The sequence below is a fragment of the Haemaphysalis longicornis genome, unplaced genomic scaffold, assembly GCF_048455015.1.
Source record: "Haemaphysalis longicornis isolate Haplotype H1 unplaced genomic scaffold, Haemaphysalis longicornis Haplotype H1 scaffold_3, whole genome shotgun sequence".
In the NCBI taxonomy this organism is placed as follows: Eukaryota; Metazoa; Arthropoda; class Arachnida; order Ixodida; family Ixodidae; genus Haemaphysalis; species Haemaphysalis longicornis.
Genome location: NW_027526335.1, coordinates 3,900,724 through 3,926,009, shown reverse-complemented (window position 1 = coordinate 3,926,009; position 25,286 = coordinate 3,900,724). Strand labels below are relative to the sequence as shown.

General features: G+C 49.6%; 1 protein-coding gene across 5 annotated transcripts in view; it reads left to right on the top strand.

Annotated features, from left to right (window-relative positions):
- Positions 1-25,286, top strand: part of Rdl (Resistant to dieldrin) — a 354,036-nt gene that overhangs the window by 120,660 nt on the left and 208,090 nt on the right. For all 5 annotated transcript variants that reach the window (XM_077702173.1, XM_077702176.1, XM_077702174.1 and 2 more), the window contains exon 4: positions 16,642-16,868. In XM_077702173.1, coding sequence (XP_077558299.1) covers positions 16,642-16,868 — 227 coding nt within the window. The remainder of the gene's footprint in view (positions 1-16,641; positions 16,869-25,286) is intronic.

Genomic DNA, 25,286 nt, shown 5'->3' with positions numbered 1-25,286 from the left:
AGATTTGGCCTCCAAGAATCAGATACTCTGCGCATAATCCAAGCCACCCTTATCAGCCGGATTGCATACAGTGCTCCTTACCTAGCCCTGAAACCCTCCGAACAAAACAAACTGAACACCGCGATACGGCAAGCCTACAAAACCGCACTAGGATTGCCCCCTAAAACGGCAACAAGCAAGTTACTACAACTGGGCGTCCACAATACGTGGGATTGATTGATTGATTGATTGATAATCTTTATTTGCGAGCCTGAGGCGCAGATGTTAGGGCGCCCGCCTGGTGGAGGGCATCCTTAGTCCAGGATACCCTGGCTGCGGCTGGCTGTCCGGGCCCTGGTCACCAGGTCTTGCTGGATCCTGAGGTCCGGGCTAGTCAGGCAAGCCATCCACTGCTCATAGGATGGGGTGGGGTTGGGAGGGAGGTGCGGGGTTCTTTGACACTCCCATACCTGATGATATAGGGTGCCAGGAGAAGGACAGAAATTACAGGTGGCGGGGTATTGAGTTGGGTAAATGGCGTGAAGAAGGGTGCTGTGGGGATATGTATTTGTCTGAAGTCTTCTCAGACGTGGGAAGAAATCCAAGAAGCGCACCGAATTTCTCAATTCACACGCCTCCAACTCGCCACCACGGGAAGAGCGACCCTCCGCCGGCTAGGGTATTCGACCCCACAACAACAAGACGAGAAGACACGCATCCGACAACACATTCGACAACGCATCAGAGTGGCTCCAATTCCACGTAACATGCATCCGACCTATAACAAGGCACGACGAGCAGCAAGAGCACGAGCAATCCATGTGCAGTATGACCATCTCCCCTTCAGTCGCTATGCAGACGCCTCTCCATACCCCCACAAATCTGCGCACGCTGCCAGTGTGACCGACGCCAACGGAAAAGAGTTAACCGCAGTCACGGCCATTACAAAATCTATAGAAACAGCCGAAGAAGTTGCTATCGCCCTAGCGGCCACCACTTGCGAAAACTACACAGTAATACTGACAGACTCCCAAGCTGCATGCCGCAATTTCTTGATCGGACGAATATCCCTACCAGCATTGGCTATACTAAAACAAATTAAGCGACTTCCTGAACTACAGATTGTCTGGTCACCTGGCCACGAAACCCTCAAAGGAAATGAGTCGGCACACACCGCCGCCCGCGCGCCTACACACCCGGCCGTTTCCCGAGAGGGTGACAAACTTCAAGATGGCGACATCCTCAAGCCCACGCCCCTGAGAAAATATGCCGATATACTCGCCCACTACCGGCGCGGGCGCCAACAATACCCAGCACCCCACCCACACCTATCTAGAACCGAAGGTACAATACTCCGGCGACTACAAACAAACTCTTACCCCCACAATACCCTACACCATGCAATGTACCCTACCCTCTACGCCGCATCTTGCAAATACTGCCCCCATGCTGGCACCCTATACCATCTGGTATGGGGGTGTCAACAAACCCCGTCCCTTACTCCCAATCCCCAACCTACTTACGAGCAGTGGGTGGCACAACTGACCAGCTCCGACCTCTCCTCCCAGCGTAGCCTGGTAGAGAGGGCCCGGGTGGCCAGTGCAGGCCAGGGTATCCCGGACTAGAGGAAACCCCCCACCAGGCGGGTGCCCGGACAGCAGCACCTAAGGCTCGCATAAATAAAGTTTATTCCTCCTCCTCCTCCTCCAAATTCTTTATATGTTTCAATGACATACCGCAACCTTCCCTTTGCTTTCCGAGGTTTTCTTGACTGCCAACCCTTATTTCTGTGTTATTTTCTACGAGCCCCTCATTTCCTATTCTGATTCGCTACATGCATAGCGAGGGCCTCTGTTCTGGCAGTCTTGGTGCCATAGGGAGCTTAAGAGGGTTCAACGCTGGTCGACCACTCTCGACATGTCGTAGACACTGGAGTCACGGCCCGGGGATTAAAAAGAAGGTCCCCTTCACCCCGAGCAGTCCGAGTGGCGCTGGCTACCACCTCCAAGTGCAGGAAACAAAAATACCTTAACATAAATACCCGAGAAAGTGCTGGGGAAACAGCCCCGCCGGTAGCGTAGTGGTTATCGCACCAGCCGGTATTCTGGAAGTCGTGGGTTCGGATCCCACCCGGCCGGCATTTTTTCACCACTTTCTTTCGACTCAAAAAATTCTTTATCTCTTTCTATGACCCACCACAACCTCCCCTTTGCTTTCCGAGGTTTTCTTGACTGCCAACCCTTATTTTCTGTCTTATTTCACGGAGCCCCTCATTTCCCATTTTCAGATTCGCTATATATATATATATATATATATATATATATATATATATATATATATATATATATATATATATATATATATATATATATATATATATATATATATATATATATATATATATATATATATATATATATATATATATATATATATATATATATTAGCGGGTTATTCTGAGCGCCAAGGAACGGAGAGGTTCAAGCACGGAGGCCGAAGAACTCGATCGCGCTGGGCATGCTGCGCGCATGATGCGTGGGGATTGACCAGGTTCAGCTTGGATTCCGGCTTGAGTTTGAATCCCGTGACCTTGACCTCTCTTCTTCGTTACAATCACCCCCGGGTGACTAGGAGCCATCCTGGCGACTTCATGGCGAGGGGGGAAAGAGGGCGGCAATGACCCACCGAGGTCGTGTTGGTGCTTTTGGCTACTTTGTTCACTGGACGTGAAGGAACGAGCTAACTGGCGACATTCTTCAGCGTGTCGCGCTATCTCGGAGACGGGCTTGCTTTCGGAGGCATCGGGCCTGTATGGGAGGATGGCGTCCATGGTGCATGAGGGCTCGCGTCCGTAAAGAAGGAAAAAGGGAGATAACCAGGTGGTGGTTTGCGTAGGGGTAATATAAGGAAAAGTAACGAACGGGAGCACCACGTCCCAGTTAGAGTGGTCGGAAGCTATGTACGTGGCAAGCATGTCACTAAGCGAGCGGTGGAATCGTTCCGTCAAGCGCATTTGTCTGCGGGTGGTAGGTAGTACACGTCCGGTGCACAATCTTGCATTCACTGAGAAGAGCTTCCAGAACTTCGGACAGAAAGACTCATCCTCTGTCGCTGAGAAGCTCCTTAGGGGAACCATAACGTAGAATGAAGGGATGAAGAAGAAACAGGGCGACGCGTAACAGGGCGTAGAAACAGGGCGTAGAAACAGGGCGTAGCGCGTAGGATGGTCTACGGCGACGATAATTCACCTGTTCCCAGAAGGCGTGAATGCTAATGGTCCGTTAAGGTCCATTCCAACCCGTTCAAGGGGGCGCGAAGGGCACGGTAGAGGTTGCAAGTCTGCTTCAGGCTTTGGATGGGGTAGCTTGCGTCGTTGGCAGGACTCACAGCCACGGATGTACTTGCGCACAAAACTGTACATTCCCCTCCAGCAATATTGCTGACGAAGCCTTGTGTAGGTTTTCAAGACGCCAGCATGGGTGTGTTGGGGGTCAGCGTAGAAAGCTGCACATATTTAGGCTCGGAGATTATATCACGAGCAGCCATTTCCTTCCGGCGGACATATAGCTGCGACGGCAAAGAAGACCCTCCCGCACAGCGAAATGAGCTGCTTGCCGTCGTAGCGCTCGAGGTTGGGAGGTGGCCGTCGGGGCAGTAAGGTGTGTTATAAGGGAAGAGATCCTGGGTCTTGTTGCTGGTGAAGGGTCAGGTCAGTAAGCGTGAGCGGAGAGACGATGGGCTCCGGTGAAACGGGGCACGCCGTCGAAGCCGGCAGAGGCGAGCGAGAGAGTGCACCGGCGTCAGAGTGTTTGCGCCCTGATCTGTAGACGACGTGAATGTCGTATTCTTGAATACGGAGTGCCCAACGTGCAAGCCGTCCCATGGGGTCTTTGACCGACGACAACCAACATAGGGCGTGGTGGTCGGTAACAACGGCGAATGTGCGGCCGTATAAATAAGGCCTAAATTTGCCCAAGGCCCAAACAATGGCTAAGCACTCTGTTTTCCGTTACGGAATAATTGGACTCGGCCTTCGTGAGAGTTCGGCTGGCATACGCAACGACGTATTCCGGATAACCAGACTTTCGCTGTGCGAGAACAGTACCGAGGTCCGAGGCCGACACCAGTGGCGTCCGTGTGCACTACGGTACGGGCGCTGGGGTCGTAGAGACGCAAAATGCGTGCTGATGTCAACAAGCACCGTAAAGTAGAAAAGGCCTCGTCACAGTCTGGCGACCACGAAGATATCCCATTGTCGCTGCCCAGTAAACTCTTGTTAGGGGCGCTATAATGGAAGCGAAATTTCGGACAAACCGGTGGAAATATCAGCATATAGCCAATGAAGCTGCGGAGGGCCTTGAGTGACGTCGGCTTGGGAAACTCCGCGACTGCCTGCAGCTTGTTCGGGTCAGGTAGAACGCCCTCTTTGGACACCACATGGCCTCAGATCGTCAATTTGCGGGCCCCGAAGCGACACTTTTTCAAGTTTAGCTGGAGTCCAGCGGCCGTGAGGCAGGTCAGAATTCGTTTGAGCCGGATGAGCTGCGTCTCGAAATCTGGAGAAAACGCGACAACGTAGTCTAAATAACAGGGACACGTGTTCCACTTGAGACCTCTTAAGACATTGTCCATCATGCGTTCAAACATCGCGGGCGCGTTGCAAAGGCCAAACGGCATTACATTAAACTCATCATATAAGCCGTCGGGAGTCACAAAGGCTGTTTTCGGTCGGTCAGATTCGGCCATCGGCACCTGCCAATAGCCGGATCGCAAGTCTAATAAGAGGAAAACTCTGCACCGTGCAAATAGTCAAGGGCCTCATCAATGCGGGGCAATGGGTAGACGTCTTTGCGGGTCACCTTGTTAAGCCTCCTATAGTCAACGCAAAAACGTATGGATCCGTCTTTTTTTTTTGTTTTTTTTTTTTGGCGAGCACTACCGGCGATGACCACGGGCTTTGCGACGGTCGGATGACACTTCGCCGAAGCATGTCTTCCACTTGCTCACCAAAGACACGGCGTTCAGATGGTGATACTCGGTATGGACGCTGGCGGAAACGTGGCTGTGCGCCTGTCGATGTGATGGACAACAGTTGACGTACGGCCCAAGGCAGTTTGGTTGGAGTCAAAAGAAGAATGGAAGGCGCTTAGCAGTTCGAGAAATTGTGCGCGCTGTGTTAAGGTCAAGCTGCTGTCTAATGAAGAGGCGAAAGCGTCGGCCGGTAGCGAAGCGGCATGGGAGGACGGAGTGGTGAGAGCATTGATGTCCAGGGCAGATGTACCTTCGTCATCGTCGAAGTAGAGAATGGAGGCTATGTGTTCAATATTGCCAAGCGATTCGCCACTCAGCAAACTGAAAGGGCACGGTGTCGGATTCGTAATCCACATAGATTTGCAGCCAGACTGGAGCTCCAAAACGGCAAAAGGAAGGGGTAGGTTTTTCCGGCTGAGGAATACTCCGGATGGAGTAAACAGAACCGTGTCATCAGAGGTACAGTAGCAAGAAAGAGGTACAAGAACAGAGCTGTACGGCGACATATGAGCGTCTTCGGATATGATGATTTTGTCGAGGGAAGATGACGAACTGGAAACATCGCACAAAGTCTCATCATATTGAGCAGATAACTCGACCTCGACCCGGGCACAATCGATGATCGCGTGATGGCGAGACAGAAAATCCCAGCCCAGGATAACGTCGGTGGAACAAGAGGCCAGGACGACGAGCTCAATGGGGTAAATGGCATCAACGTGTACAGCGACGCGCTGTACACGTCGCAAAAGGTTTAACTTGTTCGGTGCTTGTGGTACGAAGCGAAAGGCCTGTGAGGGGTGTTGTAACTTTTTTCAATGAGCGACAATGTTTTTCACTTATCACAGAAATAGGGGCGGTCGAAGTCTTGTGCATTTCGACGGGTTCGCAGTTCGTGCCTCGTGAACTGCGCACGTTAGTTTCCCTCTTGGACATCTTCGGGACGGCGACGCATGGGCGACAGCGAGCGGCTGCGCAGTGACTGTGAACGGCGGCTGGCGTCCACGGCACGGGTGGGCGAAAACCGATCAGGAGTTGGACCAGGATGTGCGTCACGACGAAGCGGCGGCGGCTCACAGATCGACAAGGAATGGGGTGGGTAAGCAGCGGCACGAAGTGCATCGAGACGAGGTGGTGGCATACGGCGGCAATAACGCGCAGCATGGCCCGGTAGGCGGCAGACGAAGCAGATAGGCCGCTTGTCAGGTGTTCGCCAAGGAGTGCCGACTGGCGGCATCATCTGAGGCGGCGGCGCTAACATTGGTCCCACACGACGAATTGTGGAGAACTGGCGTGGCGCTCGGGCCGCTAATTGAGCGTAAGTGAGCGGCACGGCAACTTGAGCAGAAAGTTCAGCTCTCGGAAGCGCTTCGGCGATTTGCTCCTTAATGGCAGTTTGAAGAGCAGGAGCTAGAGATGATGACGTCTCCTGAATGGGCACGCAAGAAACTCGGCGCGCCACCTCTTCACAAACAAAATCTTGTATTTTTGCCCAAAGGGAAGGGCTTTCCGAAGGTAGATCAAGCCCCGCCACGGTATTCACTGGTCCCAAAGATTGACGGACCACGACGCGGTGCCTGCGCAGTTCGTCGTAGCTCTGGCACATACAACTTAACTCACCGTGGTTGGATCTTTCGCAATGAGCATCTGAAAAGCACCGTCGCCAATGCCTTTCAAGATGTGCCGGATCATCTCAGCGTCAGTCATTGCGGGGTCGACCCGCCTACACAAGCCCACGACGTCTTCGATGTAGCTGGTGAAATTTACTCCCAGCTGCTGCGCTCGTCCGCGAAGGCGCTGTTCGGCGAGAATTTTACGCACGGCAGGGCGTTCAAAAGCTTCTAAAAAGCGCGTTTTGAAGTCCGTCCAAGTATGAATGTCGGTCTTGTTGTTGTACCACAGCTCTGGGACGTCCTCGAGGGAAAAACTCACGTTGTCGAGTTTCATCGGGTCGTCCCATCTGTTTAGTTGCTGACGCGCTCGGATGACGAAAGCCAATCGTCAGCATCATAGTCGCCAGTGCCGCTGAACTTGGCAAGATCATGCTCCCGGAGCGCGCCAGAGCAGATCACAGAGGATGGCGTCGGCTGGGGTTAAGTGGCGTTATCGTTACCGGGCATGCTTGGTGTTGGAAGGCGCCGATTGCGAAGTTCCAGGGTGATGACAGCTGAGCTCGAACCGGCACGCTCCACCAAAATGTAGTGGGGTTTATTAGAGACCCAAGGAATGGAGAGGATCAAGCACGGAGGCCGAAGAAGCTCGAGCAGCCGAAGAAGCGGGCGAAGCCAGAACTGAACTCGATCGCGCTGGGCATGCTGCGCGCATGATGCGTGGGGATTGTCTGTGGGGATTGTCCTGGTTCAGCTTGGTTTCCGGCTTGAGCATTAATCCCGTGACCTTGACCTCTCTTTTTCCTTACAATACATACATACATACATATGTATATATCTATATATATATATATATATATCAAGGTTGTATATATATATATGTATCTTTACCGAGTCCCTCGTCCCGTATCTATATATATATATATATATATATATATATATATATATATATATATATATATATATATATATATATATATATATATATATATATATATATATATTGTTACGTGGCGGTAGGACGGATGACATGAACCATGGTCGATGCTGAAGCGATCTATTTACAGAAAGGGATGCAAGCTATTTACAATTCGGCCATCACAGCACGAGCGATAACCCCACGCCAACCGTCTTCGTCTTCGTCGGTGTACGATGCCCATCGCACTAGGCTGCACAGTCCACTTCCTCGTCTTCTCGTTACATATCCCCCCGCCATCCAAAACGACCGTCCCGGTCGAGGTCACAGTCAATGAACCCGTGCGGTGAAGATGAAATGAATATAAACAGTGAAGTCCTTGCCGCCACTGCACACGCTGATCGGTTCATGAAGATGGGCCCCAGAACAGCGATGCCGCCGACGCCACGAAGGAACCTCAAGCTCTTGGAATCGCGCCGGAGAACTGGGCAGGGGAATGTCGTCGGCTTCTGGTCTGGTCGCGGCTAGTCAAGTCGGCTGGTCTCGTCGGATCACGGGCAGGGGACACCGGGCTGGGGAATGCGCAGGCCAATGGCTCACCGGGGCTGGGGCGGACAGACGCGATCCTTGATCCTTGAGGTGGTCGCTTCAGAAACCGAGACGGGCGTAGCTGGAGGTCTACGAAGGGGATCAGAACCGCAACCTCCACCAAAACATGTTACGTGGCGGTAGGACGGATGACATGAACCATGGTCGATGCTGAAGCGATCTATTTACAGAAAGGGATGCAAGCTATTTACAATTCGGCCATCACAGCGCGAGCGATAACCCCACGCCAACCGTCTTCGTCTTCGTCGGTGTACGATGCCCATCGCACTAGGCTGCGCAGTCCACTTCCTCGTCTTCTCGTTACAATATATATATATATATATATTCAAAAACTTGGGTGCGACCACTTTGAAAACACTAACAAAGACATTATTTCGACAGTTGCGACCAGTGGTCTGGTCTGCTTCAGGGAAACTTACAATATATATATATGTATATATATATATATATATATATATATATATATATATATATATATATATATATATATATATATATATATATATGTGTGTGTGTGTGTGTGTGTGTGTGTGTGTGTGTGTAAGAGAAAAGGTTCCTGGCTATAAGGTTAACTGTACGATAGAGAAGTCACATTGAAAAACATAATATTTATTCTAACGTTTCGACCGGGGGCCAGCCTTTCTTAAAGATACAAATAGTGCACATCAGTTGGGTTTAATTACATTTCAGTTGTGGGTGCGGCAAGAAGATGTATGAAGCAAAACGGAGGCTCTACGCGACATAGACGCATACCAAGCCCCAGAACGCAAGGGGTGGGAGAAAAAGGGCGTTGTAGTGGTGCCGGGGAGCAGAGGGGAAAGGGGGCGTGATGAAGACACGCGGGGCTATAGGATGACAGGAAAGGGTTGCATGGCACCGAGGTCACCACGAACGTGAGGGACTAAGGAAGGGCTCGTTTCGTGACCTGCTTCTGGCGGCTGCTGCCTGGTACGGCAACCTGTCGCTATTTTTTTAACACATTGCTGCCACATGTATCAGGGCACGGGAGTTTCAAAAATACAGAACTATGCCAAGAACTAGACGAAATTGACTGGTTAGGAGAAAAGGGTGGGAGAGCCCAGAGTTAATTACGGACGCCTAGTGCAAGCGTTAACATGAAAAAAGGAAGGAAGAGGGGGAGTGGGCGGAGGGTTTAGCCAGAGGGGAACGGGAACCGCAGCGGGGGAATGCGGGGATAAAAGAGGTTCGAAGAAAGCTCCAAACAACACGTGGTTTCCCATAAAGTGAAATCGTGGAAACGTTTTCCTGTGTAAAACGTGACAGCCGTCCATGAGGCGGACGCAGAAAGGCAAGCTCATGCAATGCAAGGACAATACAATGCAAAGTAATGCTAATTTAGGCTAGATCACATAAATACCGAAAAATAAGTGTACATAAGGCGAAAAACACATACAAAAAGTGAGATATACAGTGCCACATGAAGTTCTCGAAGTTCCCGGGGGTTGAAAAGAAGGTCCCTTTCTCCCCGTGCAGTCACTGGCGGGTAACTGGCAGGAAGTCATCTTATGCTACCTTGGCATCAAGGCTCAAGGCATCATCACAGGGTCGCTGGCTACCCCCCTCAAGCATCAGATACAGTTCTAGTAAATAAAAATACCCCAGCAAGTGAAGGAGAACACAGTCGCCCAGATAGCCGGATAGGTAAGGCATTCGAGATCAAATCGAAAAGCAGCAAACAGCACAGCAGTTTGGAATAGGGGGTGAGGTAGTGGAAGTGGTAAAAATATATGTCTACTTAGGCCAAGTTCTGACCCCAGATCCCAATCATGAGGCAGAGATAATTCGAAAGATACTAATGGGGTGGAGTGCATTCGGAAGGCATTCTCAGACAATGAATGGCGGCCTACCATTGTTCCTGAAGAAGAAAGTGTATGACAGCTGCATCTTACCGGTACTCACCTACGGGGCAAAAACATGGAGGCTCACTAAGAGGATTCAACGTAGACTAAGGACGACTCAGCGAGCAATGGAACGGAATACGATAGGTGTAACGTTAAGGGACAAGAAGATAGCGGAGTGGGTCAGGGAACAAACGCGTGCTAAGGACATACTAGTAGAAATTAAGAAGACGAAATGGACGCGGGCAGGGCATGTAATGCGAAGGCAAGGTAACTGTTGGTCATTAAGGGCGTACGCTAGGCAGAAATCATATTTCATTACCTGTGGAACAAAAACTTGCAAAAACCGAGGCTTTTCGGGGACGTTGCGAGCATGAAAAAAGTCTCCAGAGGGCCACTCACTCTATACTCGTCCCTCCTGTACTTGCTTAAATATAGCTTTTGTTGAGCATAGTTATCTATCCGCCATGGCAGTCTTTTCGCTGATGCGAAGTGATATGCCGCCTGCATAGCCCTTTTAATAGTGACATAGATGCAGAGTCGATTTGCCTTCACTGCTGACTGTCCGAGAGCACATTGCAGATTATTCAAACGCATTTACGCGAGGTAAACGAAATAAATCGTTGTCGAGAAAAGGTGTACCGATGCCATGAAGGCGCCGTGTTCACTCTAACGTCCCAATTATTTAGCTTCAATGTAGCGATGCTGGGTGTAGGAAGGTGTATCTGTATGTGAATGACGCTAAACCTAAATACACATTTTCTGTCTTAAAAATGAAATGTTGCAGGGGGTTAAGGAATCGGACGGTGTTCGATAAATCTATCTGATACAGATATCAAACCTTATAATGCAAAGCGAAATTCAGGAGCAGCAGCCATCGACTCATTGTAGATTGTGAGAGCCTTTTAGAACGCAACAGTATCCTTTAAATGATTTTTTCACCAGATCCCCAGATTGCCTGTGAATCTTCAATTCAACTCATGGAACCGTAACACAGTCGCTGGCGGATTGATATAGTGCCGCAATACCATTCCGCGTTACAATTCCGCGTTACAACTTTCTAACGATGCGAAAGGTATCATTAGAATTTGTGACAAAGCCTTATGACCTCCAAATAAAGGTAAACCATCGATTTAAGCAGGACAATTAAGACCGTCTTATTTCAAGTGAGAAAGTAGGACTACGGGTACTCTTATTTTAACCAACTGCAGCGCAGCTGTGTCAATCAGTCGCGGAAATAGGATCAATATTTGATGTGAAATAGTTCCCTGGACAAGGTAATCGGGAATAATATAACAATAATAATGTTAAGCGGTGGAAATGTTAAGTAGAACACGTCTCTTGTAACTATGCCATTCGTTAGTTAATTTTTCAAAAAAAAAACAATTTATTTTGTATTCTATAATGTGTTGCTACTCGTTCATGCAAATTCTTTGCGTCAATCCTATTTATAAAGAAAATTGCGGTATAAAAATTGCATCCATACTTTGTCTTCGTCAAACACGGTTGAATAAAAAACTGTCAAAAAACTGCTAATCCCCGCGATGCGCTTCAGGGCCCACACTGTTTCGTACGTGAGTTCAAGAAAAAATAGCGCAGGGTACTGACAGGGATTTTTTAGCACCAACAGTTGAGGATTTTAGCGGAGAGAAAGTTTCAACAAAGCCTAACTCTTCTCGAGTCTAGCGTCATTACGTTCATTTTTCTCACTTTCATTTTTGCCAATGAAAATATACTTTTAAAAAGGACCGAAAATATATTTTGGGAAAGAAAAGTTACGGTTAGGCGATAAATATTATTGATCGCCATTATGACGGGCACACAATTGCAAATTTAACACGAGGCATTTATGTACTTCCTGCGTTCACAAAGCTTCCTCCCATTTAACAAACAAGCACCATCTTGATACCCAGAGCTGGTTAGACCGCGAAAGGTTTCTAGTGTAACATCGACTCCTCCAAATTGTCACCTCTGATTGTGGAGGTTACGCAGATGAGGTTAACAACAATTTTGGGGGCGAAGTCCGTTAGGGGTTTGGATGTCGTCGTCATAACCGTCGTCTCAAGTAGTCACGATACTAAAGCACCGAGACAGTCGTTTACGCCTTGCGCTTGAGAGCTTCGTGCTCCAAAAACAAGAGACTTTTACAGCATAGCTGTATACCTGTGCCCCCGAACGTTTTCATCTCCGTTGGCAAAAACGCCAAGGCGCCAAGAATACACTTATTCACTGCATGCTTCGCCCCTTCCCAGGTTTCACGTCAGTAGAAATGGGCCGGGAATGCTTGCGTTTGATCTCCATCTTATTTGCAGTGCGCTTACCACGGCCTTTTAGCTCATCCTGTTACACGGAAAGAGTATGTAAGCTTCGTGTCTATAATTACAGTGGGCATCAGCCACCACAATAACTGAAGCGTTTTCTTGCTCGCGTGCTCGTAAAGCATACATGGCGGCTATACAAAGGCATTATTAACAACATACCAACATTACGAAAGGCTATCGACGAAAAAGAAAACAAATTTCTTTAAAAATTATACCCTACCGATTGATCTTTGTCTCCATCACTGAGAAGTCGCGGCATGTTGCGTTGCAGATTCGTGTTGTACAAGACGTGCTATGTGTTACCCTTTATTTTACGTTACAACTACTGCTGATAACTGTTTTCTTGCCCAATTTTGCCCGTAACCCAACCTCATTTACAGTGAAAAATGTTAGGGGTTCCACGGTTCGCCATTTCCCGTATTTTGTTTCTATTTCTCTTGCTTTTCAGTTGTTTTTAAATTTTGCTCGACAAGTTATCTCCATTTACGCTATTATAACGCCTAATGGTGGAACTTCCGCAATATTTCCGTTTTTGTGGAAGTGCAGGGCGTTTCACGGTTCAGGCTGTGGCGGTACTTGGCAAAGAATGCTATGCAATCAAACCACATGTCCGCCCATGACGTTTTACTTAGAGCACAAAAAAATTGTAAGATGCAGCCGCTGCACATCGAAGGTCCGAACGCAACGCAGGCGCCAGCAGCCAACTCTTTAAAGTTCGTTTTCGTCGTACTTGCAACATTGTAAGTAGCGGAGAGTCATTTGCGAGAAAACTATCGGGAAGATAGCAATCCTTACACGCGCAGGTAAACATATAAGGGCGTTAGCCAGAATTACTGCACGCGAACGCCGACGGTAAGTGTTTCCGTCGGAACCAGGCTGGTGCATGACGCAGGTCGTGATGGCAGATGCAGGAGCGATATTTTACGCCCCACTGTTGTTTTTTTCGTACGTCGGGCAAGAATGAGTTGGTTCAAGGGGCGTAAGCGACTTACTCCTTCCCCGGCTAAGAAATGGCGATCTCGTTCGAGCGTTCCTGCACTACAGAGAAGCTGCGCGTCTTTATTGCCGCCACGAGGCTGCCGCTCGCCTCATCGTCGTAAAGTGCGCCAATCATGGTCTTTCGATCCCGCCGACGCCAAGTGCGTGCTGCGCGGATCACGAAACGAAATCGGAGAGCTTCCTTTTTCGCGCTCGTCCCGTTTCTCCCTAAGGGCGAGGCTTTATTTACGACGGAAGCGAGCTGAAATTTGCCGACGTTTTCCGAAAAGATTCAAGTTTCCTTAGCGCCGAGTGCAAAGTAATCCGCGTCCCCGTGTCAGTGTCGTTTTATGGCTGGCCGGGAAAATGCTTGTTCACGGAGAGCAATGAGAAGAAAAAAAAAGAGCGAAAAATGCAATCTACTGCGCGCTTTTCAAACCGTTTTCTTTTCTGTCGAATGAAAACTGATAACAAGCTATGGGATTCGTTTTTCTGAAAATGGGTCGTACAGCAACTCTACAAGCACTATAACTCAGAGAAGGGGGAGGGGAGAGGCGCCAATCAAGAACAAGTCTAACCAGGAACGGATATAGAACAATCTCAACAATACTGATCTCTTCAGCAGCCTTCCCGCTAAAAATGTACCATTTTGAGAGACCGGATCCACATTACTCGCAGTACCGTGGCGTTTTAAGAGTGCGCTATGCAGAATTGACGTAATCATGCTGTAGGATACGTCTTTCTTTTAAAGCAAAGCTCCGCTACTTTCGTCCAGCGATTTCATGGAGGATGCGCAAATGTCCTTTTGACCGCAGAGCACACCTCTGTCGACACACCCCTCGAAGCGCGTCACGTGATTCGCCGGGCCCGCTGTTGGCGCCTGCGGGCGCCGACAGCGGTCGCCACCGCCGCTGCAGCTGAAGCAGCGAACCACCCCCGCAGCCTCCCATGCATGCGGCGCTGGGTCGTTTCGAGCAACGTGACTCGTCTCGCGCCCGGCGAAGAGGAACGGTGCTTTCGCCACGAAGCAACACCGCGTTCGCCAGGCCTCCTTCTGTGAGCGTTGCACGGAACCGAACGGCTTTTAGACGTGGTCGGCAATACAGCTAAATCGAAGGTTTAACCAAGCGAAACCGAAGCTCATCCAGACTAAGCCAAGCTCTTGCTTTGCATATCCAAGGTTAGCTGAAATAAGCCGCAGCAATTTTTTCCGTATATAGTGTACTTCGGTTTGAGCTCAATAGCATTTGCTGGGCTAACTCTCGCAGTTTCGTAATGTCTTCCCGTCAATACGCAAGTCAAGGTCGTATCTAAACCACATCTCCTCTCGACAGGCCACAATTTGGCAAAATGTTTGCACGGGGGAGGAAAGAGGGGTTTAGGGAGAGGAAATCGAAGAATGGCGTTTAATCCCCCCTTTTCGCCACCGCCCGCGATCCCGTGTTTGCATTGGTTCTTTCGCCCGGTAATTTTTATTCTGATCGGCGAGGATGAAGAGGTGATGGTGGTTAGGGCATATAACATGCTTCAAATTAGCACTCCCCATCACAGTGATTTTTTAAATAAAGGAACACTGCAAATATCACTCATGTACGTATTCATTTTTAAATGCAGAGCATTTCAGTAACTCACGATGTCACCCGCGTTGACGTCCGTAGTCGTAGTCCGCACCCCTCCCCCTACACTATATAAAAAAATACTATCCGGCGCCTGGTTTCGATCCCTCGACCCTGCGGGCGGAATTCAATGTACATGGTGCTCTACCCACTGCGCCACAAAGCCGACAAAGAATGGGAGGCTACGAACGCGCCTTATATCCTTGACTCCACCACAATTTGTCACGTAGGATGGGACACAACGGTAAAGAATGAACTTTTATTTATGGCTAACTTGTGCCCGAACAAAACGAGAGGAAACGAGCAAAGGTCCTTGCGTCTCGTTCGATCTCCGAGAACGACTGCCTGCGTTCGTGGCGTGATCTCTTGCGTGACCTCCCCCTCGCAGTGCACGTGCGCTCGCGCCTCCGTTGGCGAACACAGACAAGCTCGCGCTCCCGGTGCCGAGTTTGCGCTGCCGGTTGCAGCCGGTTCTTGCGCGTGCAACGCGGCCCACTTTGCGACATCTCCGAAAGCATGCGGCGGTCACGTACCACGAGACACAAGGGATGGACAGACCCATGGCTTTAGGAGCTTCGCCCCTAAAATACTATCCGGCACCTGGTTTCGATCCCTCGACCCTGCGGGCGGAACGCAATGTACATGGTGCTCTACCCACTGCGCCGCAAAGCCGAACAGAATGGGAGGCTACGAACGCGCCTTATATCCTTGACTCATTCAAACTACGTCAAGAAGCTGCTGATACAACGCATTCACTACCACCAACTCCCCAAACATTAAACGTTAACGCAATACACCCACCCCCCTATGCGACGCATTTACTTGAGTCCCCCTCGCGGGGAGATGGGCCTAATTTTTTGCCTTATATTTGCGTAATGTCTTGTTCTTGTTCAACAGTGTTGACAAGTATGAACATCAACATCGGAATCCGGCGTTTAGATTTGGTTGTGGCTATTGTGGATAAGACTATTGCGCAGTTCTGTTTCACTTTGGCAATTCATAGAGGCGTCAGACAAGGATGCATCTTGTTGCCGCGAGTTTTTGTATCATGTCTGCACCCCTTCATCAGAAAACTCGTCGACCGCTCCACAATTAGGGGTCTCCCTTTGCCCAGACAAGGCTTTGCTAAAGTGTCTGCATACGCAGATGACGTCGCTATTTTTATCCGGGGCACAGATAGCCTCGCGGCTGTTTTAGGAGACTTAGAGTCTTATGCCCGACTTTCAGGTGCCGAGTTAAATGTCACAAAATGTGCTGTCTTCCCTCTTAGAAACGCTACACTCGCCCCAAGTCATAACTTAAAAATATTTCGATATCTGAAGATTCTCGGCGTCAAATTCACCGAAGATGGTGTTTCACCAGACATGTGGCCCTAGCTAGTTGATGATATTCAAAAGAATTTTGCCCGGGCTAGATCTTTCAACTTCTACTTTTTGGAGAAACCGTATCCGATTACTGTGTTTTTCATGCCAAATTCTTTTTTTTTGTCTCCAGGATTATGCTGCCTCTCAATCCTGTTACGCACAAAGAATTTTTTCTTTCTTTTTGGGAGGATGGCAGACTATCGTCTTTTGTCGACATATGCAACGAAAGGAGCAGATACGCGGCCATTTTTTCTGTTCTTGGTTTTCTAGAGCGTGGAACAAGCGAGGCAAGTACGCCGTGTGTTGCGCTAAGGCTTTCCCCCATTTCCGGCCCATTTTTCCCTCCCTCTTCTCCTCGCAGGACTTTACTTCGGACTTCTATTTCCGACAGTCGTGGCGGGACGAGCGACTCTCGTTCCAGAAAAGCCCCGACTTAGAGAGCATGACTGTAGGCGCTGAAGTGGCCGAGAAGATCTGGGTACCCGACACCTTCTTCGCCAACGAGAAGAGCGCCTACTTTCATGCGGCCACGACGCCCAACACCTTTCTACGCATCGGATCTGGAGGAGAGGTCTTCCGCAGTATTCGGTGAGTGCTCTCCTTCCGCGCACTCTTTTCCCTCCGCGCTGCCTGGTCGCAGGACACCTCTTCGAGGCTTCCATTTCCTTCCTCAGCAGGCTCACAGGGCCATCACTCGTCTCCTGATGAGGGGAGTGAGTTTAGAAAAGAAGCAAAACGCCGCTGAAGGGCGTTAAAAAAATCACGTGTGGTCGTGTTGCCACCTGAGAGAAATGTAACGTCATTAGACTCCCTAATACAGCCCTCAAACATCGTTATTGCACCAGCTTCAAAAATTTCCCGCTCATGCCGCGAGGTGTTTTATATGAATGCTGAGGCGCTCCTTCCTAGCTTCCGTCTCGGCATTACGGAAGGGGCCGCGCTTCCCTTCACTATTTTTTTTTTCAAACACCGAAATCACGCTGTGGGAACTCTAGCGAGCGGCGTGGTGTGCGGGTGTTTCGGCAGTCCAGTCTCGCGACGCAGTCTTTCCGGTGAGTCTCCGACAAGGTCGCACAGGACATGGCTTTACAGCCACGTGTAACTCGAAGGCCCCGAAAACGGCGCCATGCGATGGGGGCCTTGCTGCTCTTCGTCGTGCTCGCACAGTGCGATGACTGGCCCAGCACTCCCCGTTATCCTGCCCCCTTTGGCTCTGTTTACACGTGTTGTATTCTGACGGAAAGAGGACACGCATATACTACCGCGCAGTAAACTTACAGGCGCATAATGGCTTTCGTCTTCAAAAGGGCAAATATAGCTCAGCACATGGCTGCAATAAGATGACACTTGCAAAGCAAAGTCTGCGGCCGTCATGAAGGTGCGCTGTGGATTAGGGGGCTCCCTCTCGACCCCCGTTGCTGTTCATTATTGTTCAATGCCTTCTTCACTCATACCTCCGTGTACCTATCTCGTGCGTGTTACCTTTTTGTTCTAAAAAAAATGGTTGTCACAGAAGTCATGGGCTTTATAAAGGGCGAATAGTTTATGCAGTTTCGCTGCAATCGGTGTAGCAAGACACCCAGAAATGCCTGCTTGAAAGAGGGATGCGCTCATGAGTGAAAACAAGGGGAGAACACTAAGGGAAGCCGGCACGAGACAAGGAGGCGCAAAGAGCGAGCAGCGCCGCCTAACGGTGTCGGGCTATACGCACAACCCTGAAAGAAGCGCTAATACGTACTTACGAAGGTTATACCTCGAATTTCGCGCGTTATTGTTATTTTATACCTTGCGCATAGGAACGTATTTTGGTCTTCAACTTAGCCTTATAGAGCCGATCGCTCCTAGAAACTTTACTGCAAATCATCATTCCAACGCCCGCTAAAACAACGCACTAAGAAACACCTCGCAACCATACTCCCGCTCGCAACAACTGCCAAAGGTTCGCTGAAATAAAAAGGAACGACGCATTCATAGCCCCGTTAGCGCACACCTTTGAGGTACACGGAGGACCGGGTTGCAGCCCCTTTTCATCGACCATGTCGAACGGCCTCCTCACTTTTCGACCAGATGTTCTACCGGATTGACTACCTTCCGCCGTACATGACCACTATATTTGCTGAACAAGAGGGTGGATGCACGTTATTGCGCCAAGCCAAGCCAAGCCATGGCCCCAAGCCAAGCCATGGCGCTTGGTGTTCTTCCGTTCCTGCTCTGCATTTTTATAACCAGTTCTCGTATCTCGCAGCCTGTCCCACCTGTCCATCTTACCGTTTCTAGTCAGGTTGGTGCTGTGCTCTCAACACATGGGCACCTAATGCGAAATAGTCCTCGTTTTCCTCTTGTGTCGCCGTACCGGCCTCTACGGACTAAGCCTAACAGCTCTCCTTTGTGGTTGCTCGCGTTGCTGCTCTGTGGTGATGTCAGCCCCAACCCCGGACCACCTACAAAGCCGTCTGCCCCCGCTGTGACCGAGTTGTTTACGACAACGTTGCAGCCCTACAAATGTGACGGCTGCGATAAGTGGCTGCACCGCGGCTGTGAGGGGGTCACCATCTCCGCTTACCGCCGGCTGTCTCACTCCCACGAACCGTGGCATTGCGCCGTGTGTCAACTTCGACGACTCCCTCTTCGCCGGCTCCGAAACGTCGAGTGCAACATCGTCAGCGGTGTACCAGGCACCCAATGCGACACACGTCTCGTCGCAGCAGCCGACACTCTGGTTTTGCAACGCCCGGTCAGTCCGTAACAAACTTCCTGAGCTCCAAGCAACTACGGCCACGATGCCACGCACGATCTTCGCCCTCTGCGAAACATGGCTGGACCCATCCATCCACGACAGCCAGCTCGCTCCCCCTGAGTACGTTGTTTTCCGAAAGGACCGAACGACTTCCCGCGGGTGCGGCGTCATGATTACTGTACCAAACTCACTCCAGTGTCGCCGAGTTGAGGACCTCGAAAGGGATGGCTTGGAAGCGCTGTTCATTGAAATCACAGTCAAGCAGCGGAGGTACCTCGTGGCCTCCGTTTACTGCCCTCCTGCTCTCCGTGCCGAGTCATACAGCCTGCTCCGAAGCTCGGGGGAGCGCATTGCAACCCTTCGCAGCACGTATCACAACGTCTACGTTCTCGGCGACTTTAACGCCCACATCGACTGGACCGATCCTCTGTCCCCACTGCCACAAGACCCCACATCTGACATGCTTCTGGACCTGTTCGACACAAGTGGCTTCACACAGCTGTGCGCAGAGGCTACGTACACAGCTAATACAGGAAAACCGTCATTCCTTGACCTCTGCTTTACTCTTAATCCAACTCTCGTCCGCGAATGTGCTGCCACTGCTGGCCTCAGCAACTCTGACCACAGAGCCATTCAGGTATCGACATGCCTGTCCCTTTCTACTCGAGGGAAGCACATTCGGCTTGTCCGTGCCTTCAGTAAGCTCGACTTTGGGCACCTTCATCGGCTTGTATGCCTTGTTCCCTGGGACGCCCTGCTTTCAGAACACGACATTGATGACATGTGCGAGACCTACGCATTTCTGATGACCGCCCTTACAAGCGACACTGTGCCACTCAAGCGTGCCCATCGCTCACACCGCGCGCCCTGGCTCACACCCAAAATCATTTCCCTCTGCAAGCAGAAAGATAGAATGTTCCGGAAGGTGAGACGGAGCCGCTCCCCAAAGGATCTCGCTGATGCAAAGGACATTCAGCGTGACGTCAAGAAACGTATACGTGTAGCACACCTTGCCTTCACTGAGGACATCGCTGCTCGTGCGCTGAAAGAGCCTAAATTATTTTGGGCATTTGTTAACTCACAGCGGAAGCAGGCGCTGCACCCCTCCTTCTCTGTCGCTGGCGACTTGCTCTCGTGCCCATCCGACATAGCTGAAGCCTTTAACAAGCAGTTTGCTGCAGTCTGGACCAGTTCTTGTTGTGCGAACCCGCTGGCCCCCTCTAGAACGACTACTAATGCCCCTGATACCGCCACAACTGGTCAGCCTACATCCATTATATCCTCCTTTACGATAACTACTGACGACGTCCTTGAAGCTGTGTCCCAGCTCCGTCCTTTCCAGTACCCTGGCCCTGATGGTATCCACCCTCTTGTACTTAAGACCACAGCTCCCTTCATGGCCCCAGCCCTTTGCCGGATGTTCCAGCGTATACTGGACTCTGGTGTTACCGCTCGTTTGTGGAAAATGGCCCATGTCACACCAGTACACAAAGGACATGGCGCTCGCGCTGATCATTTGTCTTCATACCGCCCCATTGCATCCACCTCAGTCTTGTGCCGCACGTTCGAGCGAATTCTCAACTCTAAAATTCGCCTTCACCTTGAGAGCAATAGCCTTCTGTCACCCTCACAGCATGGGTTCTGTCGCGGCCGCAGCTGTGAAACCGCCCTTGGTACTCTGGTTCACACCATCAGTGCGCACCTTGACGGCCGCACACCCGTCGAGTTGGTCCAGCTCGATCTCTCTCGGACCTTTGACCGGCTTCCCCATCCTGGGTTGTTAGCGAGTGCTGAGCTCAAAGGGCTGCGTGGGCCCTTGCTTCACTGGCTCGGTTCTTTTCTCACTGGCCGTTCCCAGCGAGTTATCTACCGAGGCGCTTCCTCAACAGCTGTTCCTGTTCTTTCCGGCGTCCCACAGGGCAGCGTCCTTGGCCCTACCTTGTTCACCATTTTCATCGACAGCCTTACAGATAACTTGGCATCCACTCCTATCCTGTGCGCCGACGACATCTCCCTGCTCCAACCCCTCCGCTCTCCTGCCGATTACGTCAGTATTCAGGCTAACCTTGACCGTTGTCTGTACTGGACACAGCTGCACCATCTCCCCATCAATGCAGATAAATGCTCAACAGTTACCTTCACTAGTTCAAGTCGCCCACCGTTTTCTCTCCAAGCACCTTCTCTAAAGCTTGGGCAGCATGTAATAAGCCGAGCCAACACGGCAGTTGTGCTTGGAGTCGAGCTTGACTCTCGGCTGAACTTTTCCATGCACACCAATCGCACTTTGTCCAAGTCCTGCCGCCTGCTGGGTTTCGTGACACGCGTGACCAATGGAATGCCAAGTAGTGCATTTCGAAGTTGGTACACAGCGCTCGTTCTACCTACCCTTGAATACTGCGCTGCCGTATGGTTGCCCCAGTCCAAGGCACTTCAAACAAATCTCGCCAGCGTCCAACGTCGCGTGGCATACACCTTTTATCGCCGTACTACGCCGAAGAGGGAGCAACTCCCCTATGCTGGGATTTCCTCCACCAACCTGCTCCGGCATGCCTCCTGGCAACCCCTTGATTCAAGAGTACGGGCCTCAACAGTACGACTGATGTGCCGAGTTATGTCCCCAGGCCACCAAGAATTGCCCTACGGTCCTCGCCTGAGCCAACAAACAGGCCGTCTTAAGCCGCTCCTTACGCGCACGCAACGCCGTGGCTCACCTTGGCTGCCCCGTGCAGCAGCTCGATGGCGCCAGCTCCCATCTGACTACACTGGAACATCCCTGCCCGATGACGACGAACTCAGGACTATAATGAGGGTTGCCCAATGGACTGCGTAGTGCAGCACTGGTGTAGTCTGTGGTGAATAGCTATGAACATTGAGAGCCAGGCTGGGCCCGCAGGCCTATTGGTATGGGCACACTGCCTTCTGCGGCCCTTGCAGGCTTGGGTCTCCCAGAATATATGTATGCTAATTAAGTATTATTATTATTATTGACGCAAGAGCACGAGGCTAGCTCGATGGGAGGGTCCGGATACTTGCCACGACCTCCATAGCCCGCGGCACTTGCCTTAGAGGACATTACAGCTCTTCCGGTCTACGCAGTCCTCATGGGTGCAGATAGCTTTCTTGTTTTCGGGAAATTATTAAACAATCCTATCCCGGAGCCTTTTGAATACAAGCCCCCACGATTATTTATGCACCTAGCGTTTCTTGAAACCCATCGGCTTGATGAGACCCACTAGAATTGCGTTTTGTTCCATTCCGTTTCTGTTGTTGGCCAATGAACAAATCGGCCGCACTCAGTTCGTCCATTCGAGCCTAGTTTGTCTTCTCGGCGAGCACGATGGCATGCAGTGTGCACACCCTGCAATGTGTATTTTCACAGCGTAGATGCCATGCTCGGTTTCAAAAGCATTTCCCTGCTGTTTAACAGAGTTTCTTAAGCGGGAGCTGAGTTTTGCTCAAAATATGCGCCCTCCCTGTAGTGCTATCCCGCCATCCTATATACGCGCGCGGAGTTTTACGTCATACAGTCCCGTAACTCCTGGTTAGGCTTAACGTGTCTCATGCTATTTTTCGCTCCCTGATACGGCTGGCAAATCGTAGGATTGTCTGTTACAAGCGAAGAAGTTCTTTCCCCGAATTGCAGCCACGTATTTGGAAATTGGGAAAAAAAGCATAAACGTTTCTTCCAATATGCAGGAACTCAGAAGCAGACGCCGGAGGGCACGTATGCAGAATACAGACATTTGTTAAGTAGCCTCCTGATGGCCAACGAAATTGCAAGGAGGCAGCAATGACAGAAATCTAAATTTCTTGTCACGGAATAGCGAGGGTTAAGGAAAGAGAGGGAGGGTGCGTGGTACGACGAACGCATACTGAAGGAGGCCGATTTCGAAGTGTCCGCTTGTGTACCGCGGGAACACGCAAATGGGGAATGCGAGAAAATGTGTTTAATGGTAAAAGCGATCAATGGAACAAAGGCATCCATTGTATTGGAGATAGTTTTGTTAGAAAGCGGGAGATGGGCTGCACACAGCCGCCTGTCTCACCTCCTCGCCAGAAGTCCGCCATTTTTTCTATTCGATCCAATTTTGTCATGAAGGAGGTTTTAGAAGAGTAAGAAGACGGCATTTGCTCTCCAATACTGTTTTCAGTATGATCTGTGCTGTTTTTAGTCGCTAACTTTACTTCAAACCTTTCCACATTCCTAATTAGAAATATGTAAAGAAAGTAGACCTAACATTTTCTAATGTTTCGCCCCATCCCAGTCCCCTTTTAGGCTGTGGCAATATGAAGCAGCACGCAGCTTCTTTCCCCAAGAATGGGCCGACCTGCTAACGACCTCCATGAACCAGACTTCACGCAGGGCCTCCCGTAATTTCGCTCGTCAACTTACCCGGGCCCCTCGCCTTTCAGCCAGAATTTAATTTAATAACCGCAGTGAGAAAGTGCCGTATTGTTTCTCCCGGCAGTATGACGCCGGGTTAATTCGAAGTAAGCCAACCAGGGGAGAAGAGGGCGAAGGGGCAAAAAAATGCCATGCTGAAAGCGGGCTAGCACAGCCCTCAGCGGCATTTAGGAAACAAGGCCGATGCTCTGTGCATTGCCAGGGTTAGTGCATTTGTATGCTATTACACAAGTGGGGCAAGAGACGTCGGGGCCGGCGCGACTTTTGGCACGGCTGTTGCGCCACCTTTAATCCTGCGAATATAGCTTATGGCATGCACCCGCAATACCGTGATGCAATAGGGGTCTCCAACAAAAGCTCTTTAGGTTTCACCGCTCTCTCGACTGTTGCAGAAGCAGGCAAAAAAAGAAATCTGCAACAACAGCAGGAAGCTCATGAGCGTGCCAGCAATAGCGGAGGAAGGCGTGCTCGAGTCTCACTTATCGGAGGGAGAATTATCACGTTTTTTTACCACGCATGCCCACATCATACGTCTGGGAAAAAAATGTCTTAATCTCTTTCGAGAAAAAAGCTGGGGGTGATACTTGCATAGAGCACGCTTCAGAAGCGGGACGAAGTTTTCTAATGTAAAGTTGCAATGTGCAGTGTACGAATAAGAGCACGCAGCGGTGAAGAGGTTCAAAAGTATTTTGGCAACCGCCATCCTTCCATTCTTCTACATACCATTCTGAGTGCTCGGTTAGAGAAAATTACACCTTGTCGTGTACGCGCGTGCGCAGTTATATATATATATATATATATATATATATATATATATATATATATATATATATATATATATATATATATATATATATATATATATATATATATATATATATATCAGGTAAGTCGAGATACAGACACGAGAAAAACATTAAAAATAAAAAATAAAAGTTTACTGACGTTTCAGGAAGAAGACTCTGAAGAAAGGAAGTCCTCGTCCTGAAACGTCAGTAAACTTTTATTTTTATTTTTTAATGTTTTTCTCGTGTGTCTGTGTCGTTACTTACCTTATCTTTTCGCTCTTTGTGGGAGTTTTTGTTTCCTAACTATATATATATATATATATATATATATATATATATATATATATATATAATTAAGAGAAAAGGTTCCTGGCTATGAGGTTAACTGCACGATAGGGAAGTCAAACTGAAAAACATAACAACATTTATTCTAACGTTTCAAACGTTTCGACCGGGTTTAGACCAGTCCCCGTTCGCAACGTTAGAATATATGTTATGTTTTTCAGTTTGACTTCTCTATCGTACATATATATATATATAGGGAGCAGTTGAACTTTTGAAGATGGTAGAGAACACAAGAAAAGAAAACTTTGCTAAGATATCTGCCCGGTGACCATTAAGACGTAGGCTCATAGGTTGACCCTTTTCGCCTATATACTGTTTGTGGCACATTGAGCATTCCAACATGTCCACAATATTGGATGAAGTGCACGTAAAACTTGAATTAATCTTGTGGACATAATTACTGGCTGTGCTTTTTACAATGCAGTCGGTCTGCAGGTGCCTGCGATTCTTGCATCTGGGGCGGGAGCAGCTGGCTATGACTGGTTGCTTTGAAGGCCCTGTTTTAGCATGCAATAAAATATCTTTTAGATTCCTGTTTCTCCGGCAGGTAAGCCTTGGGGCTTCCGGGAAAGTCTTTCTAAGTTGGTCGTTACTGGCTAAAATGGGGTAGTACTTGCGCAGTATATTTTTACGTTTGAAAATTTAGTTATTAGGGCAGGCGGCCTGTCGCTTTCGTTTTGTCGCTGTTTGTTAACCACGTAATCCCTTTTGAGATTAGATGCACGTTGGTA